Source organism: Volvox carteri, assembly GCF_000143455.1.
Source record: "Volvox carteri f. nagariensis unplaced genomic scaffold VOLCAscaffold_7, whole genome shotgun sequence".
Lineage (NCBI taxonomy): Eukaryota > Viridiplantae > Chlorophyta > Chlorophyceae > Chlamydomonadales > Volvocaceae > Volvox > Volvox carteri.
In genome coordinates, this window is record NW_003307550.1 from 2129280 (window position 1) to 2142410 (window position 13131).

The following is a 13131-nucleotide window of genomic DNA, read 5'->3' on the forward strand; positions in this document are numbered from 1 at the left end:
GGGGGGGGGGGGAGCGGGGGCCGGGGGGAGAAAAGGTACATGCGGGGGAGGGCGGGGGATAGGGCGGGGAGTGCTTCGTACACATACACATACACATACACATACACACAAGGAGGCTGGGATACAGGGCCTGGATCAATCTCTGTGTGGCTAAGCACGAAGTGGGGTTACGAGGTGAGAGGAGAGACGTGGAAGTGCGAGAGCCTCATCATTTCTGTTCTCCATCCCGCTCCCTCACCTTCACCACAACCCACAACAAGGCCTCACACCGAGGGCACCCAACTCCCAACCCCCAACCCCCAACCCAACTGAAAATGGTGGGGACGGGCGCCACCCTCTCCCCCGAGTAGTACTTGTAGAAGGACTGCATGGAGCGGTACTTGGGGGGGCAGGCCATGGTTTCAAGGTCGTCAAGATTCCGTACGGCCTGGAGGGTACAGCAGCGGTATGGCAAGGGCAAAGGTTGGAGCTGGGTGTGGTGGGGGATACGGGGGAGGATACGGATATGGGCCCGGCGGGCTCCAGCCGGGACCTCGGGTGGGTCGGGGGTTGCAGGCCGTCAGATATACATGCAGATATACAGATGGACAGGAATTACCTAACCGACCTGGAAGTCGCCGCAGCAAATGAGCAGGTCGATCTTCTTCCCCTCCCGTTGCTCCAGTAGCTGCAGCGTGGCGTAAATCTTGTCAAGCTCGCCGTGGCAACAACCCTCGATGGCGATCTACGGGCTTGTTAGGGGTTGTTCGGGTTAGTTGGAGTTGGTTGGTGTGGTGGCCGAGATACTGTGGCTGGGTAAGGCTGGGTCAAGGAAAGAGCATTGACGGGGTTGAGTTGGTGGGGGGGGACTAGCTGCGGGTTTGGGGTTGGGAGTTGGTTAACTTGTTGAGACGTGTGTGCGGTGGGTTGGGGGACATTTCAAAGAAGGGAGAGAAGAGGGCTTGTTTTTGAATCTATCTCCAGAGGGGGTGTATCTGGGCGCGTACGGGTAATGTGGGGAATTTGCGTAAGAGCTCACCGTGAGCTTCATGCTGCCCTTCCTGATGTTACTGGTGCTGCGGTTGCTTCCCTTTCGGCTGTTGTCGACGCCGCTAGGTTTCGTGTTACGCACTGCTTTTCGCTGCTGTCGTGCACTGGCTGTTGTTCCGTTAGAGTATGTGCGTGCGGCGCATACGCCGACACTCAGTCGGTCAGGTATTAAAAAAAGATCCAAAACAAAGCTTCGCTTTAAGCCTGTTGAATTCCGAAGAAGCAAGCCGCCCATGAACGGGTCAGTGCTTATACGAAACGAGGGCAGCTTCCGAGGCGCGTCCTATAGACCTTAATATGAAAATTTGGTAAAGAGTAATTTCCTAGGAAGTGCAGAGCTGGTGAAACATCAAAGGTACCTCAGTACGGCTCGTCCGCTCCAAAACAAACCGAACATTGCAACCTTCGTATAATCCCTTAAACATCGGGTCCGTGCTGAATCATAGCTTGGCATTTTATGGATTACCTGAAATGTGGGACTTTTTCCCGTAGAATCCACAACATGCGAGGTCCTGACGCCACGTCGCTTAAAGGCAATACCCGCCCAATCCATCAAACGAAAACAGCATGTCCTAGCCGAGTACGATTATTTAGATCACATCGATGTTGTAGCTCGGCGCAGCGGTCTCGCTTCTCGCCGCGGTGCAACGCGCATTATAACACGGCCGATTCAAGCCAACCACCAGACCCGGCGCAGCCCAGCACGTCATACTCCTCCTCAGCGCAACCGTGCCAAAATCCTTTGATCATCATTAGCACTACGACACGGCGTAGCGCGCTGCTCGCCATTGCGACCAGCAGCTGCGCCATCACGGCGTGCAGCGCTAGCCCGGCTTCAGCTAGCAAACTACCCTTCCTGGATGCTGGCTGGGAGGCCCTGGGAGGCGGCCCCGCAGACCTGGTATTCCCGGAGGAATTCCTGGGAGGTGAGTCATACAAGTAACCTCTGGCTACTTGGACCACGCTGCTTCATACGCACCATCAGCATCGCGTAACAAGTCGGGCCCCGATCCACCACCGCCGACGCTGGTGCGCGCCCCATCCCAACCCAGCCAAGATGGTCCCCATGTGGATGTCTCCCCAACCCCCCAATTTCGGACTTTGGACGCCGGCAGTTTATGCAGTTTCTTGCATATGATTCCCCCCCAATTGACATTATCTAGGTCTCATCATTATCTGGGTCTCATCATCACCTCGGAGGCCTCCCTCTTAGCCGCAGCCCACTCAAGCAAACCAAACCAAACCCCGCCGCGTCCCGCTCCGCAGCGTGGGAGGTAACCAGTGTCCTGACCCGCGTGGATACGCCACTCGGGGAAGAGGCCGTACCCAACCTGGCGGCCGTACGGCGAGCCCAGCGAGAGGACCTCGACCGTCGTACGTCGTACCAGGTGGCCTTTGTGCGCAACGGCACAGGCAGGGTGGTGTACGACAGGCGCTTCAACACGGCATCGATGCTGTCCATGTAGGGACGAGGTTTGGCGGCCTAGGCTTGGGGTGTAGAGGATAGGCGGAGGTGGCGCACGAGCGAGGGGTGTAGTGGGGGGCAGGGTCAGAACATGACTGCGACATGATTGTCGGGTCAGCTGTACGGCGAGGTTGCTTCATTTCGTTATTTCGAGTCTGTGTTTATTCCGTCAGCTGGGTCATCCGGCCTGCTGATGCCAGCTGATCGCTTCGCTTTTTTATTTGCAGTTTGTCAGTTGCATCTACGCGTCTTCTTGTTTTTGAAGGAAGCGGTACCGTACTTGCTGCGCTGAGTGCAGTTCAGCCGCAACCTTTTCTCTCTCTCTCTCCCCCGTGTACAACATACACAAATGCAAATACCCAAGACACGTATGAGAGCGACACATACATGGTGACACTTGGCAGGTCTGCTCGCGGATTGCTCATCATCATTCACCCCCCCCCTCTCATCGTCGTGAGCTTTACTCGCTGTGCTCACTCTCTGTCACCCCCACGGGCCAACCCGGCGTCAACCTCCCACCCAACCCCAACGCTCCCCACCCTCCCCTTGCCCCCGGGGGAGCTTGCTTCTCCCCTCCCCCCTCCTCCTCATCTACAGGTACTACGATAAGACGATGTCGTTTCTGGAGCGCATCTCCTGGGACATCAACGACCCCAACGTGCTCATTTTGTCCATGCCGGTGAGTCATGCCCCCCTCCCAACTTACCCCCCTCCCACTCCCTCCCCCCCCCCGGGTTGCGGAAGGAACCATTTACAGCTTGAGAGGAGAAAAGGGGTCGACTGCGCTGACGTGTCCAAAGCACACCCCACTCATGCACCTCCCCCCCCCCACACACACACACACCAGGGTATGTCGGTGCGCACACGCGTCACGAGGAGGTCGGAGGAGTTCCCCCAGACCGACCGAATTGAAACGTCCGAGGTAGGGCTGTACGACACTATGGCGGCGACTGAGCCTGATGAGGAAACGGGTTTTCTGAAGAGAGGAGTGGAGCGGGTGCCGTGTATGTGTGTGTGGGGGAGGGCGGCGAGTACATGGTGGGGGGGAAGTCATATGCAAGAAACGCAGTGTGTGGTGGGAGGGGGGGGGAGTCTCCCACTTGCGCCAAAGGACGGCACAGGTGTAGGACCGCGACCGGGAGTCTGCGGAGATGGGGACGGAGGCGGGGTCGGGTCGGGGTTGGGCCGGGATAGGAATGATGGCAAGGGAAAGACGGAACCACAAACGAGCGAAGCTGCTGCCAAGGAAAGAGTGTACAAGAAGCAGAAAGCAAGGAGGGAGGGGAAGAGACTTAGGCTTTGACAGGACGTGCCGTGTGCAGTGTGCAGGGGCCCTTCTGGAGGTTTGCTAAGGGGCTGCGGGGCCCGAAACAAGCCGTTAAAAGGCCTCCGCTTCCTTCCCTGTCCCCGTCGCCTGCCTATAAATACCTACCTGCCTACCTACATACCTGCTTAGTACGGACCCCATTGGCATAGTGTGTCTACCAATACCCGGTGGCGCTGTTTGCCTGTTATGACCATCCGTACGGCACAGTACGTGGAGTCCGTGTACGACACTGGGGATGGTGGCGCCCCTCGCATCAAGGCCAGTCAGTGCTTCACCAAGTACAAGTGGCGGAGTGCCGAGGTGGTTGGGGGTGGGGGTGGGTGGGGGTGAGTGAGGACGGGTGCGGGAGTGTGGGTGCGGGTCTTTCTGCCTGTCTGCACGCACACTCCGACCCCGTGTAACACCCTCCCTTTCCCCCATACACACACACGCAGGCCGCTCTACGGGACCAGGGACCCACCATCGTCGCGACCCAGGTGGTGTCCGACTTCCTGACGCCGTACGATGGCGAGCAGCAGTACCTCAAGGCAATGAACAAGCCGTACGCACAGTACACGTACCGTATGGCCTTCCGCCGACCTGCAATCAGTCCTAGCTCCCGTCCCAGTTAGAAACAGCCACAACATTATTGCACGTATACGTGTTTTTAATCATATCGCATCATTGCAAGTGCAGCGCTCCGGATCGCGCCCTCAAACGATATTTAGTTTCGCCATTTCGTTTATCATTCGGCGAGTGCGTTCTTAATTGTGTCAGGTCTGACTGCTGGCGTTAAAGTTTATTAAACGACGGAAAGCCCAAAGTTAAAGAGCGAGGGTGAGAGAGCGAGAGGGTGAGAGAGAGTCCATCTGGAGAGGTCTGCTGTGATATTTTACATTGAAGAGATATCGGCGCGTGCGGCATCGTATGCCGGGAATGTGAAAATCATTTTTTTAAACTGCAGTTGTGATGTGTTAGTTAGCAACGGTACAGCGTGGAAGTCGAATACTGTATCATGCAGACGGCGCGCACTGCGTCCTGGCCAGATGAGGTTTCATATGATACGCCTCACCAACGGGGAGGCCTGAGGACGCTGTTTCGTCTTGAGGCTTCCTCAAAGTCCGGCAGGTAACGCGGTCTCGCCGGCGTTGGCGTCTGGGCATACATTTGTCTAGTTGTCTAGACCTCCGAACTCGTTGTATGTAATAAGAGTCCCTCGCAAACATTGCTGAACGCGAGCTGTCCCTCTCACGCCCCGAGAGCACCCCCCCACGCACTACACTGGACAGAATATCACACCAGACACTTGGGACAGACAGACAGACAGATAGATAGATTGGCAGTCGCACAGGGCCGCAGTTTACCGACGTCCCTCCTTTCTATTAACCTGCTCCCGAACCTCGAGCCCAGCGACCTTATTTGCCTGCCTCACACGTAGACACACACCACTACTACTACCGAGGTATCCAGACTGTGTGTCGAGCAGAGGGGGACAGTCGCCCCTTAAGACGCACCTCCCCTTTCCCCAAAGGGGGGGAGTGATTCGGCGGTCTTGTTCGTCGGGGCAGCAGCGCCTGGACAGTGTCAGGCCCGGATATATCTAAGATATGTAATACATACATACACACAGAATGACTGCTCTGCTCTGTTTCGCTATTTTTTCATTAGAGAACAGCACCCATCTATCCCTCCGAATACATGGTACCGTTCAAGAGTGCCGGTGTGTGTGTGTGTGTGACTTCTGTCCACCTCAGGCATCTGTCACTGTTCAACCAACCATACCCACTCCGCTCTCCCCTCGTACTCCCCGCCCTATCCCCTGGTACCTACAACACACATACATACAATACATGATTACAGACAGGCGCTTTACTTCCAGGCCTTGATTACGCCGTCCCGGCTGGCGGTGAGTAGCAGCCGGCTGCTCCCCGGTGGGTCAGCCACCGCCAGTGCAGTCACAGCGTCCGCGTGGGCCTGGTCGTTGACCCGAACCTGAGGTTGAGCCAGCAGTACATTTTTTGTTCGTACGGCAGCGTATGCGTGCAATACGGCGATATGGTTACTCATGGTAACGGATTTCTGCGCAGTTGGTTTCAGGATTGGGGGTGCAGGGGCGGCTGCATGCAGCACAACACGGTTGAGACGGAACGCGACGCAGGGTGCAAAGCACACACGGACCGCCAAAAGCAAGGAGCAGCAGCTGCAAATCCCCTGAGAAGAGGGCAAGTAGAGGTTTGAATGCTACCCTGGACTGCCCCCCCATGGGGAAGCTGGTTCACCAGCGTTCCCCCCTCCCCATTTCATCAGGTAACGAGGACCACTGGGTGACACACCCGCCACCCAAATGCCCTCACCCAGGCGCCCTCACCAGCTACCGCCAGTGAACGCACGAAGCTCCACATCCTCCCCAATATCGCCCCTTCGTCCTGTATCCCCGAACAACCCCTCTATTCCACATCCACATCAGGGTCCACATTCTGCGGGGGGCCCCCTCTCCTCATCCCGGCCCCAGACAGACATACACACACATACATACATACACACACCGACCCACCCGATCCCTGAGCTCGTGGCAGCTCTCCGTGAGCCGCGATGCGGAGTTGTCCAGCAGACACAGCTCCTCACACACCGCCACGTCACCCACCGCCCGAGTCAGGTACTTGTACCTGACAGGGCGCACAAACGAACAAAAGAAAGAGGACACATTGGGCAAAGAATCAGAGGTGGTGGTGGTGGTGGTAGTGGTAGTGGAGGAGGGGGGAGAGGCAGCTGGAGGGTAGCGACTCAAAGCGGAGGAGGACGCGTGATCAGGGGGAAAGGTGGGAAGAACGGCATCTTATTATAACAACTTATATACATACATACATACATACATTTTTATATATTTATTACATACCTAAATGCATGTAATGTACGACACAATGCCGGTAACAGCACACCACTCCCCCTATCCAAAACCCAACTCAACCCAGCCCGGCCCTCCGCCTCACCTGTACTCGGGCACACTCAGCCCCGAGGCAGCTGTACCGTCACTCAGGGAGTCCCCCGGCCACAGCGGCCCGCACACCGCGTAGCTCCCCGCGGGCCGGCAGGTGTCCCAGTAACGAACCGCCGCATCGCTGCCGCCCCACAGCAGCGCCCCGCCCTGCAGCGACAGCAAGCACCGTGCGCCGGCCGTACGGGGCTGAACGGCCGCGTGCTCAAGTCCAGATCCAGTCGTGCTGGTTGTTGTCCCGGAGATGCCGCCGGGCCCTGCCGTACCCGTGCACGTGCCCGCTGTCCCCCCCGTGGACGACGGGACGCGGTGGGGAGATGGTGGAGATGGCTGTGGCATCAGGGCGGCTGGGACGGTGGCGGCAGCGGCGGCGGCCTCCGCCTCCATGGGACCAAGACAGCGGAGCACCTGACGGGTGAGAGGGGCCGAGGGGTGGCAGCTCATGTCAGTGGTGGCGGTGATGCAGCGTGGGAGAAGCAGGAACTCTACGGCCTGGGCCTGGGGGCCCATTTGGCCGGCCCGCGAGGGAGTGGGTGGGTGGCATTGGGGGGCTCCCTCCCCCCCCAATCCCGCCCCTTTCTGCGCCGGAGAAAAAACACACAAGGCGTCAGCACGTCCCTGATCCCCATTCGTACATCCTTCCCCCCTCAGCACTCATCCCTCTCTTCCTCCACCATTCCCTTCTCTCCGGCCCGCCTCTCTGCACCATACACATCCAACACGAACAAGCCCCTCTTCTCCCCTCTCCCCCCCCCCTCCCCTCCACCCACCCGCCCACTCACCTGCCGGCACCTCCCACTGACGACGTCCCACAGCCCCGCCTCGCCCTGACCGGCAGCCACCCACACAAGAGGACAACCGCTGGAAGAACCAAAACAACCAACCCCGCCGCCGCCGGCAGTGGCGACGGCGGCTGGCTGCCCAGGCGCCAGCCGCCGTGCCGACGACTGTGACTGCCCCTGCCCCTGCCCCTGCGGCTGCCCCTGCGGCTGCAGCTGCTGCTGCAGCTGGCCCTGCTGCGGATGTAGGGATTCTAACGACTGTTGGGACTGGGACTGGGACATCAGTGCCGCGGACGGGGGGACTCTCGCCGGGGGGCCCGTGGCCAGGGCGAGGGCGTCAATGGGGCAGCACAGGGGATGTCGCCACACGTGAACGGACTGCTGGAAGCGAACGTCCCACAGGCAGACGTAGCCACGACTGCTGCCTGTAGCGCCCGGTGGGTGGGTGTGCAGGGAAGCGTGTGTAAGTTTGTTTGTGTGTGGGGGAAGGCGGGGGGTGAGAGAGGGTGGGTAATGAAGGGGCAGGGGAGGGGCGGGGGGTCAGGACCACCCATGATAAGATCGACGAGGGGAATGGAGAGGGGGACGACGCGGGGTATGAGAACCTCGCCATGAGCGGTTCGGGAGCAGCAGAAGCATCACCACCGCCACCACCGGCGCGTCAAAGGCGCCTTAAAAACTGACAACAGTAAAAACTTCCTCCCTCACCCCCTTCTTCCCCCCCTTGCTTCTTTCATACAGTTCCCTCCCGAACCAAACCCTCCCTGGCCCCCCCCACCGGCCCCACCCGTCATGAGCCAGCTGGCTGACTGTGAAGGGTCCGCCAGCAGGTGCTCGGGCAGTCCGTGGGCCGGGGCACACGGCAGCACCCACGCGTCGCGCTGTGTTCGTGTGTCCCAGGCCGTCACTCCCCCCCGCTGGGTGACGTACAACAGCAGGTGGGGACCCCAGGGCTCCACCGTGAGGATGGCGCCCTGCCCGGGAGACAACTGCCGTACTGCCACGACGCCTGGAAGGGAGGGGGGAGCATTGCAAAGTGCGGCCAATACAGCTGTAGCCATGATAGCGACAACAACATCATCAACAAAAACATGGACAACAAAAACAAAAACAAAAACAGAGACCCCTGCAGCAGCGGCAGCAGCAGCACTCCATACCCGTGTACTTGTCCGGCACGCCCCCCTGGCGTGTCGTGTATTCGGGCCGCCACAGGTGCAGTGAGCCAGAGGAGCTGCCCGAAGCCACCGTGGTTCCGGAGCTCCAGGGGGCCCCCCCTTCTCCCCCCGGTGTGCTCCAGGGGCCCCCGCAGCAACACAGCGCGGTGATGCGGCCTGTCTGTGCGGCGTATGTAAGTCGGCTGTGGAAGGCCACGTCGCGCTCCAGACGACGTAGGTCCCACACCTGAGGGGCCCGGGGGGAAAGACGAACCACACACGATTGAAGCTGCTGCCAGGGCAAGAGAGTAGCAAACGTAAAAACTGACCGAAAGGCGTCCGTGGCGACTGTGACGACTGTGACCTCGGGATGACGTCGGGCCCGGGGGGGGGGCGCGCTCGGAGGAGAGAGCAGGATTGGTCAATCGGAGCGGGCCAGGTGGGAGATCGATAGATAGATCGATAGATCGATAGATCGATAGATAGACAGACACATATGGGGTGGGGTCAACCCTTCCCACAATGCACACACACGCACATGCTCAATGCAAACCCAAACAGCCGCAAACCCCCCTTACCACTACTACTACCACCACCACCACCACGCTGCAAACACGTACGCAATCGCACCTTGACTGTCTCATCCGCCGAGGCTGAGGCCAGGAAGCAGCCCCCCGCACCCACTGCCAGCCGGGTCACCCCCCGCCGGTGCTCGGCCAGGTGACCCACAAGCACACCGCGGGGCCGCCACCACCCGCCCCCTCCTCCTCCGCCCCCTCCTCCACCGCCACCGCCACCACCGCCTGCGATCATATCGTTCACAAACAGGTTAAGAGGGCGGGGGGTTTAAGAGGGCGGGGGGTTGTGAGAGAGGAAATAAAAGGCCGGTCAGGTTAAACTTTTGTAGATAGAATAGAATAGAACCCACATCAAAAACACTCGGGAGTTTACCGGGGCAAAACACACACGATGCCGTACTGTGCTGTACTGTACTGTAACTACCACTACCACACCCACCCGCCCACTACCACACCCACCCAGCCAGCCGGCCGAAACAGACCCACCCCCCGCCGAGCCGGCTCCCGCGCCGTCACCTCGGTCGGCTCCCCACAAGAGGTGGGGGGAGGTGGAGTCGGAGGTGAAGGGCCCTGGGGAGGTGCCGTACACCACGACAGGGGTCCAGGGAGGCGGGAATATGATGAGGATGGTGGTGCTGGTGCTGCTGGTGGTGCTGCTGGTGCAATGTGAAGGCTAGTGGGGTCAATCAGTTGCCAACGTCCGAATTGTTGCGAGGGGGCAGTAGTGAGCTGCGGTAAGTGGTTCACTGCTGTGGGCCACTGGCGGGGGGTGCTATGCTCTTTAGTGCTTGAAATTCTCTTATGTCTGCCTGCGTCTATTACTGACGGACAGGTGTGGCGTCACCACCACTTGCGACTCAGCTGAGGATCAATGCACTCAAATACGCAGAAACACAGACAGACAGACAGACAGATGGACAGGTGGACGGACAGACAGTTGTCTTGCTGGTGGTGATGGTGATGGCTGCTGCCCGTGGAACCCCCCTCCCCCCTCCCATCCCCGTTATCCGCGCCTAAACCCTGAGGGGGTTGTTTTTTAACCCCCCTCATCCCTCCCATCCCACCAACCTCCGGAAACAGAGAAGTAGTCCCCGTGTTGCACCGCCGCTCCCAACAATCCGCCACCAGCACCCCCACCGCCGCCGCCGGCACCTATCGGACCCGCGGCAGAAGTCAGAGGCGGCGGCCCCCGCTGCGATAGCGACACCAATCGCCAAGTATCCCGCGCCGCTGCGCCCCGGACATCACTGCCCTCGTCCCCACGAAGCCTCGCCAGCAGACCTGCGAGTCTGCAGAACGGCAGAGCGGCAGAGCGGCAGAGCGGCGTCTCCCCGTGTGTATGTGAGTAACTAATGGGCGACGAGGTTTGGGCGGGATGAGGTGGTGGGCTCATTAAAGAATAGCTCCAGGAATATCCGGGAAGTACCTGAACCCGGCCCTGGAGGAAAAAACCTGGGCTGCCGGGGACATCGTCATCGCGCCGTCACACGCGTCACAAGGTTACAACTATCACCACCACCACCACCTCTCTTATCGCTGGCCCCTTAACCATCCCCTCCTTGCCATCCCCACCGCGCACCTCTCCAGCTGCTGTCGCTCGAGTGGGTCCACCCCCATGGGCTCCCGCGCCAACCGCTCAGCCAGTACGGCCACCCGGGGCTCCAGGGAGGACAACCGCCCGCACAAAGTAGCCAGTGCAGCGGCGTGGCTGCTCAAGCCGGGGCCAGGCACGGCGGCAGCGGCGGACGCCGCCGCGGGGGCAGCGGCGGCTCCGCCGCCGCCAGTCGTGGCAGTAGCAGCGGCGATGGCAGCCGCGGCAGCGGCAGCGGCGCCGCCGGTGCCCTCGGCGCCGGCGGCGGCCAGGGCCGCCGTGGCGGCCGCCGATGGATCCATGGACAGGTCGTACGTGTACAGCGGTGCGGCTGCCGGGACAGGAAGGGAGGGGGCCGGCGGCGGCGGCGGCAGAGATGGTCCGCGGTGGTTATACGCAGGGGCTGGCTGCGGAGGAGGCGGAGGATACCACCCCCACCCCACCCCCATCCCCAGCCCACTGCCCTGCTTTCCCCCCCCCCCTACACACCGCATTCGTCTCCCAGTCAGTCAGTCAGTCAGTCAGTCAGTCAGTCAGTCCAGAGGGGTCTTCGTCACTCACCACAACTCCTTCCCAACCAACGCCCATCACCACACACACACACATCCCCACGCTTACCCTTGACTCGCTGTGTAATTGGACCCCCCGACAGTCACACCTCCACCCCCACTACCCCCACCAATACGAACCCCCCACCCCCAACCCAGTTCGACTCACCGGGTCTTAGGAACAGGTCCCCAAGGTCCTCTGCTCCACACAGCCCCTCCAAGAGGGGGTACCCTTGGAAGCTCACCTCGCCGCTGTCCGCTGGGCCGCCACCACATCCACCGTCACCACCCCCGAGCCGCGGGGGCTCCGGCGCCATTCGCAGCGACGTCGAAGACGATGGAGATGGGTGGGTGCCGCTGGAGGCGGCAGCGGCGGCGGCGGCGGCGCCGCAGCGCAGCGGCGCCGCTAGCTTGTCTCTGGCTGCTGAGAGCGTCTCGGCTGCAGCAGCAGCATCAGCAGCAGCATCAGGGAGTGCGTGTGCGTGCGTGTGCGCGTGTGCGTGTGTGGGAGGGATAAGACAAAGCGTGTGGGGGTGTTGGTGTTAACAGGTCCCTCATCATATGTTCCAAAAGACATGGAAGAGGCAGGTGGTTGGGTGAGGTAAGGTGAAGTGAGATGCGGTGGGGTAGGTGGGGTAGGTGGGGTGGGGTGAGAACCGTTGATGGTGATCAACCGAGGGACTGCAGGTGGGGCGGTGGAGGGCCACCCATCCCCTCCCTACAGAGTTCCCTCCACCCCTCCAAGCCCAACCACCATCATCACCTTGCGCCGCCGCAGAACGACTACTGCCGCTGCTTGTACGGTGGTACGACCGCCTGCCACCACCGCCGCCGCCGCTGCTGCCTCCACCTCCGTCGGGAGCCCCCAGCAGCAGCCGCTGCTGCCGCTCCCCCTCCTCTTCCTCCTCCCCGTCCTGTTCCCCGACATCCCCTCCACCGGCCACCGCCCCGCCGCCGCCGCCGCTTCCTCCTCCTCCTCCTCTTCTTCCTCCTGCCCCACCTGCTCCGTGTGACATCAGGCAGTCCGCTACCAGCTGCTGGTCGGTGAGCAGGGGGGGCATCCTCCGCAAGTACGGCTTCACAAGTACGGCAAGCTGAGCGAACACGTCAGCCAGGGGCAGGTGACTGGGCGGGGCGGGCGGGCAGGGGGAGGGTCGGGGGGGTTTAGGGTTGTAAGAGGAGGAGGTAGACAAGGGAGGAAATATACATGGAGCGCAGGGCGGCAGGGCGGTAGGCAGGGTGGCAGGGGAGGAGGGAAGGAGCAAGCACTGGGTCATCCCCGCCGGCATAACGAACGACAAGGCGGCAGGGCTGCAGCGGCCCAGTGACCCCCTCTCCAACCTTCTTCCCCTCCACCCGCCGGCTAGCTCCCCCTTCACCTCCAAAACCCAAAACATACACACGCGCACACACACACACACATACACACACACGCGCGCACTCCCCCCCTCGCGCCTTACCCCGCTGCTGCCGCCACCAGCGCCACCGCCGACCCGCGCACCACTGGACTCTCGTGTCGCAGCAGCGGCACCACCTTGGCGGCAGCTGACAGCATGGAGCGCTTCCTGAGCTGCGGGGTCACCGCCACCAGACACCGCACCGCGTCACACACCACACGAGGCTCGGAGTCCATCAGGGCCTGAGGAAGTGCTCGGGGGGGTGAGGGGAGGGATCGGGGAGGGG

General features: G+C 61.0%; 3 protein-coding genes across 3 annotated transcripts in view; 1 reads left to right on the forward strand and 2 right to left on the reverse strand.

The window, feature by feature from the left end:
- Nucleotides 1–1351, reverse strand: part of VOLCADRAFT_73407 (uncharacterized protein) — a gene marked incomplete at its 3' end in the record, with an annotated part of 1829 nt that extends 478 nt beyond the window's left edge. The window contains exons 1-3 of the mRNA XM_002947771.1: nt 1019–1351; nt 608–724; nt 310–427 (exon numbers count right to left, since the gene is read on the reverse strand). Coding sequence (XP_002947817.1) covers nt 310–427; nt 608–724; nt 1019–1264 — 481 coding nt within the window. The remainder of the gene's footprint in view (nt 1–309; nt 428–607; nt 725–1018) is intronic.
- VOLCADRAFT_103598 (uncharacterized protein) lies at nt 1327–4432 on the forward strand (the record flags this gene model as incomplete). The annotated part of the gene is made up of 7 exons (XM_002947648.1): nt 1327–1337; nt 1831–1955; nt 2296–2491; nt 3092–3173; nt 3342–3416; nt 4029–4121; nt 4256–4432. The coding sequence occupies 7 exons, from the start codon at nt 1327–1329 to the stop codon at nt 4430–4432; spliced, it is 759 nt and encodes a 252-aa protein (XP_002947694.1).
- Nucleotides 4433–5669: 1237 nt separating this feature from the next.
- VOLCADRAFT_88093 (uncharacterized protein) overlaps nt 5670–13131 on the reverse strand; it is a gene marked incomplete at both ends in the record, with an annotated part of 31627 nt that continues 24165 nt past the window's right edge. Inside the window, 15 exons of the mRNA XM_002947772.1 lie at nt 5670–5879; nt 6355–6466; nt 6791–7203; nt 7578–7622; nt 7947–8002; nt 8356–8586; nt 8735–8978; nt 9362–9534; nt 9796–9879; nt 10378–10598; nt 10889–11231; nt 11618–11887; nt 12449–12573; nt 12909–13018; nt 13049–13087. Of these exons, the coding sequence (XP_002947818.1) occupies nt 5670–5879; nt 6355–6466; nt 6791–7203; nt 7578–7622; nt 7947–8002; nt 8356–8586; nt 8735–8978; nt 9362–9534; nt 9796–9879; nt 10378–10598; nt 10889–11231; nt 11618–11887; nt 12449–12573; nt 12909–13018; nt 13049–13087 (2676 nt within the window). The remainder of the gene's footprint in view (nt 5880–6354; nt 6467–6790; nt 7204–7577; nt 7623–7946; nt 8003–8355; nt 8587–8734; nt 8979–9361; nt 9535–9795; nt 9880–10377; nt 10599–10888; nt 11232–11617; nt 11888–12448; nt 12574–12908; nt 13019–13048; nt 13088–13131) is intronic.